General features: G+C 35.2%; 1 protein-coding gene across 3 annotated transcripts in view; it reads left to right on the forward strand.

The window, feature by feature from the left end:
* LOC306850853 (connector enhancer of kinase suppressor of ras 3-like) overlaps nucleotides 1-4,909 on the forward strand; it is a 65,647-nt gene extending 60,738 nt beyond the window's left edge. For 2 of the 3 annotated variants that reach the window (XM_079386781.1, XM_079386782.1), the window contains one exon: nucleotides 4,112-4,909. In XM_079386781.1, the coding sequence (XP_079242907.1) occupies nucleotides 4,112-4,294 (183 nt within the window). In that variant the 3' untranslated portion in view covers nucleotides 4,295-4,909. The remainder of the gene's footprint in view (nucleotides 1-4,111) is intronic. The other variant, XM_079386783.1, reaches the window with a different exon arrangement.
* Nucleotides 4,910-6,000: the final 1,091 nt, after the last annotated feature.

Consider the following 6,000-nt stretch of genomic DNA (forward strand, 5'->3'; position numbering starts at 1 on the left):
AGCACTGAGTGATTTTCTCTCTTTTTTCTCTCTTTCACTTTAAGACACAATGCATGGATCCAATATAATGATACACATCTGACTTGCTCCCAGAGCCGATCCTCCCTATACGCAGAATACGCAAGCTGCGTATGGCCCCCAAAACACCAGGGGGCCCCCTTGCTCTCAAAGATGTTTTAATTTTAGTTTTGTTTTTGAATTTGGCCAGAAATTATGAAAACATGAATGGTAATTTCTTTTAATGCGGTGCACTGTCACGCTCTCTACAGAAAAATCAGCCAAATCATGTAACGTGAATGTCATAGTCTCTTGCTCTCACTAAAAAAAAAAATGAGTTGAAAGCATACCTAGCCACGGAAGAGATACTGTTTCTCGAGCGCTTTCCGTGAGCGCAATTCGAGATGGAGTGAAACATGGACAAATACGTTTCATCCATTCTTTCATCCCAACAACCCCCCCAACACAGTTTTGCGTAGGGCCCCCAGAAGTCCAGGATCCAGGTTTGTTCCTCAACTGTTTACATTCATGTTCACAAGACATAACCGACAGTTTTTAGAGAACACTCGCCAAGACGGGTATTTTCGACATAATTTTGTATGTTTTTGTCCAAATACGTTAAAGCACAAGGACTTTCATGTTCGTGGGCTGTGAGACATGTCTCTCTGCGTGCACAGAACACAGCGCATGGGTGCTGAATTAAGTTCTTTTGTGTCTTTTTGTGCTTGATAATTAAATTGACAAAGTGTATTTGTACGTTCAAGCACAAGAAGATGCGAAAGGGTCAATTTGGGTACTCGGTTAAGTTATTTTGTGTCTTATTGTGCTTGAATGCTTTAAAATCTCTTGAATGTTTAAACTGGCAAGGCTTAAAAACACATGGAGATGATAAGGTTTCATGACGACGTTTCAGCAGTGGCCCGTCAACTGCCCTGAGCATCTTTCATTCTGGCCTCAGGCAGTCGGTTGAAATTACTGGGTGTCCCAACACGGCCGTGGACTACTATAATCATCACCACCTTTCTCTCTACTAGCAACTTTACTAGCTTTGTAACTTCTACTAGCACTTTAGTGATTTGGGGCCTCATTTATAAAGTGTGCGTACGCTCAGATTTGATCTTAGAGTGTGCGTATGCTTGAATCCATGCCAGAGCTCATATTTGTAAAACCTGGCTTTGATGTGGAAAAGTGCTTAGCGTCACGTCAGGGTCTGAGCAGATGTACACACTTTTTCTTGTCGGAGTACTGCAGGAAAATATAAGCTGTTCTTGCAGCTCGCTGTTCTAAATTATGATAATTGGTGATCTTTTATATGTTAATGACATTAATTAGGAGTCGTTTACAAGGCAGAGAGCTGAAAGCATTCCGTTACGCGCAAGTTCAAGATCATTTGTGATTCGTAGATTTCTCATCTGAAAGAGAAGCGTACACACGTTTTCTGTTCGTACGTTCATTCTATGAATTACACGTACACATATTTGAGAGATGATCGTAAGATCAAATTTAGGATGGATTCTGTGCAACAATTTATAAATGAGGCCCTTGATTCTGGAACTGGGACTGTATACACCTCATTTATACACTGTTTGAATAACATTGTAATTAGTAACTTACAATGTTTTTTGTTAAATTGTGATCACTTTAAATACAAATTCAGTCGTATTAAAAATATTTATGGCATAACACCAATATACTTGCCTAAAAAGATGGGTTTATGATGTGTGTAGTTAATAGATTACCCGGTAACACTTTAGAATACTGTTCCTTCGTTAATGAATAACTACACAGGAGCAAGTGACTAATCCACTATTACCACTGTAGTAACTACTATTACTTAACAAGAAACTCTGATTAATGATTTAGGAAGTAATAGTGCTCAGTTGAAACTGGTTGTTTCTATTAGCTAATTAGCTAATCCTAGAGAACTACTAAGTACTACTGTATACAGGTTCATAATTAATGTGAATTATGCATAATGTATAATTAATTCTAAAATGAAGATCATGGTAAGCCACTTGTAATGACTCAAGAATTGCCAAATCCTTCTGAAGGAACTACTGATTACTTTATCAGTATTCTAAAGTGAAAATCATCATATCTCTCTAATATTGACGGACGTCATTGTAATCTTTTGAGGTATATGTAAGTTTTTTGGATAGCAATGACTCATGTCTCACTACATCCTTCTAAAGACATTACAATTATTTTGGATCAGTATTCTAAAGTGAAGCTCATGGTAACCCACTAGTTATGATTTAAGTGTTACCAAATCTAGCAAAATGAATTACCGACCAAAACCTTATAAAAACCTCAATGATTTCAGTAATTACTAGGGAGTTATCATGATCTTCACTTTAGAATACTGATCCCAAAAAATGAGTAACTCCTTTAGAAGGATGTTATACCACCTGAATAGTTAATATCTAATACTTTACAAAACCCTCAAAACTTACAATGATTTCAGTCATTACTAGAGAATTATCATGTTATTCACTTTAAAATACTGATCCAAATAATTAGTCATTTCTTCTGAGGAATTTCATAATTGAGTCATTAGGTTACCATGACCTTTACTTTAGAATTAATATTAATTATGAACCTGTTTACAGTAGTTCTTAAGAAGGTATGAAAAAATAAGTTACTGATTAGCTAATAGTGAACTACCACATTCGACTAAGCAATATTATTTACTACTTCCTTAATCAGAGTTTCTTGTTAGTTACTAGTAGTTACTAGAGTGCTAATATTGTGTTACTCATGTGTTCTTGTTATTCATTAATGTTGGAACAGTATTCTAAAGTGTAACATTAGGCTACTTTTAGTATTTAGTAATACTTTTAGTATTACTTTATCTTATGGTCAGTACAAAAAAATTAAATAAATAACCTCGACAAACATAATATAAAAATCTGAAACTGCATTTCATGAGCATCATGACTTGTGATCGGTGTAGTATGTTCAGCCATTCTTTGTTGCAAAGTGGTTAATTGCTGTTTGTGCATTAGTGAATCAAGCCAAATACTAAATGATCAACTTCACAGCACAGAGAAAACCCATCTGGTATCTATATTGTGATTATTTTATATATCAAAGCTTGTTCTCTTTATAATCTCTGGAGCAATCAATTGAAGATCTGCACGAGTCTATCAAGTGATTTGATTTCTTCATTTTCGCCGAAACTCCCATTATAATCAATGCTCAGTGCTCAGCAAATCTGTTATTTACATTGTGTTTTCACTGCGTTAGTTATGATAAAAGTATTAATGAGATTGCTAAAATTGTGTTGCAGTATAGGGGTGCACAGATATGACTGTGTTTGGCTACAGTGCAGCACAGCAACCTTTGATGCAACTTGAGTAGTTCTAAATATAACGCTATAATCAGCACTATTAGTTCATCTCGGCAGCTGTTATAGTAAAAACACAGTGAAAGATTTTGAGAGAGTTCCGCATGTAATGCATATTTCACATGCAAAGATGTTAGTCAATCACAATGGCCAGACATGCCCCTGTTCAAATCAGATGGCTAAATTCAGAGAGGAAAATTATGTCAATGTCAATTACAAAATCCAACACATTTGGATGGATAAAGCATATTTTATTATTTGGCCATTTTTAGTAATTATTATGTAAAATAAAGTGCATATTACTTAAATTTCATCAATCTTGTGTTTATAAGTAAGGGATAATGTACATCCAGCCGGTTGTTATCACAAAATAAAGCCTGACAGGCTTATCAGGCTTTTGTTTCATGCATTTGTATGAAACAAAAGAGAGCGAGTTCTCGATACCAGGATGACATAATTAAATATTTGTACTGAGAATAGTGATTTGAGTTTTAATATTTTATTTGCCAACCAAACGCAAAGCTTCAATGAAGAAAAAATGTTCCCAGCAAGTGAATAGAGGTGACTGCTGTTACTCGATTGAGCCTGTTTTATTAGTTTTTACCTATTGTTATCAGGAAGTAACATATCTTGGAATTTCACTACTGACCTGACCAGTCAGAATCAAGCATTGCACAGAGCCGTGTAATAATTTGCTATAAATACACTGTATTTTAATATGCATATCTGATAACAACTAATTTAAATAAAAATTATCTTTTCATTTAGGCTAAAGAAGCAGATCTACTGACTTTGGAGCAAGTACTGGTTGACTCCGCTCTCACTGCAAGTAAATTCAAGGAGTGGAAAGAGACCAATGCTGTTCTGCTGCAGGAGATTATTCTGAGCCACCCCCTACAGACTGAGCCCTTAAACGCTCCTAGTGCCTCAGCTGTGCATCCCTCAACGTAGATGTGTATACACACTGAAAGAGTATACACCACAACACAAACACTGCAAAAATGGAGAGTTTTCAAATCTACTCTTGACATAAGAATGAAAATAATTTATCTAAGACTACCATTACTTTCACTTGCCATCATTTGTCTATTTATTTGTATTTTATTATTTGTATTTCTTTTACAGATGTAAAATTGGTCTGTTACTAATAGGTTGTTTTAAAATCCTTGTTGTTTCTATTGGATACCTGTTGAAAAACCTGTGGCATCTTACTGATGTTAAAATACATTCTTTTGAATCATTTTAGAAAACCAAACATGTTTAGTCAAATGTTTAATTGCATATGTGATTTCCATAGTTTTTACCTAAAGCAGTCTGTATAGTTTGCCATGTTTTTATTATTGTAAATACATCTGTTTTGATATATTTATTGATTAAAAGTATGATGCAACTGCTTTGAATCACAAATGTGAGCACTGTTCATAGTATACAGTGGTGTGAAAAAGTGTTGGCCCCCTTCGTGATTTTTAATTTTTTTGCATGTTTGTCACACTTTAATATTTCAGATCATCAAGCAAATTTAATTATTAATCAAAGATAACACAAGTAAACACAGCATGCAGTGACAAACCCCAAGTTCGTGTGGTAATTTAATTGCCGTCCGAATCCACATCTCTGAGTTTACGAGAATAAATCAATTAAAAATTCAGCATTTAAACCCTTTTTGAACACTCCTGGACACCGTACGGTAACTGTTGTACTTCGGTGTAATTTGCATACATATTTATTTCTGAAATAATCAAATAATAAATAGGATTATATGTTATAAAATATGCTTGGAATAATTAGAATACATTTTACATAAGTATTTTAAAATACTTTTACACAATAATAAGAGTAAATTTGTAAATAAAATTCATTTTATTTTCAGCACACAATCATGTGACTGGCCACGTGATCAGCACGTCCCCGGGTTCGTAGGATCACAGAACTCGCTCCTCCACTGTGAATAAATCACCATCCAAATCGGGTTCAAGTACACTTGAACTAATGCCAAGTCTTAGCCGGATCTCTTAAATTTTAGCTGGTGTGCCCAATGCTCCATCTCAGCTGCACTTAAGTCGGATGTGACAATTTATTATCAGTCAGGTAAAATGTATTATGCCAATTACATAGTCATTTCAGAGATAATCAATAAAAGACATCAAATTCTCAAAGATAAATCTAAGAGTAAAGGATGCTTCTCTGACTTACAATACATAGTATGGAGTATGTGAACACACTCCACTTCATGGGCTCATCTACAGGAGCGCCTGATCTTCTTGCAACATTTCCTTAAGTACTCAGACCAAGAGAAAGATCCTCCAAATGGACAACTGGAATTTGTATTGATGTGGGGACAGTTGGTAATTTGCATGAAATACACTGGGAATCGAGCTGACTAGAGCAGATGAGTTTACTCACCGATCACACAACCACTAAACAGCGCTGTGAGATCCAGTGAGAAGCGCTTGAACTCAGCGAAGAACACAAATGACTGGTATAAATATCAGTCGATATCAGTCAACTGATATAAACTAGTTTAAATCCAGATAAAACAGCGCTGACCAACGAAACAGCCAGAAGGCTTTTCAATCTACAAATGGCCATCGTTTACTATGGATTTACTGTAGTAACATAAAGACAAATTCATTAAATTGTGGCAGAAATGTGGGGTA

Source organism: Barbus barbus, assembly GCF_936440315.1.
Source record: "Barbus barbus genome assembly, chromosome: 30".
NCBI lineage: Eukaryota > Metazoa > Chordata > Actinopteri > Cypriniformes > Cyprinidae > Barbus > Barbus barbus.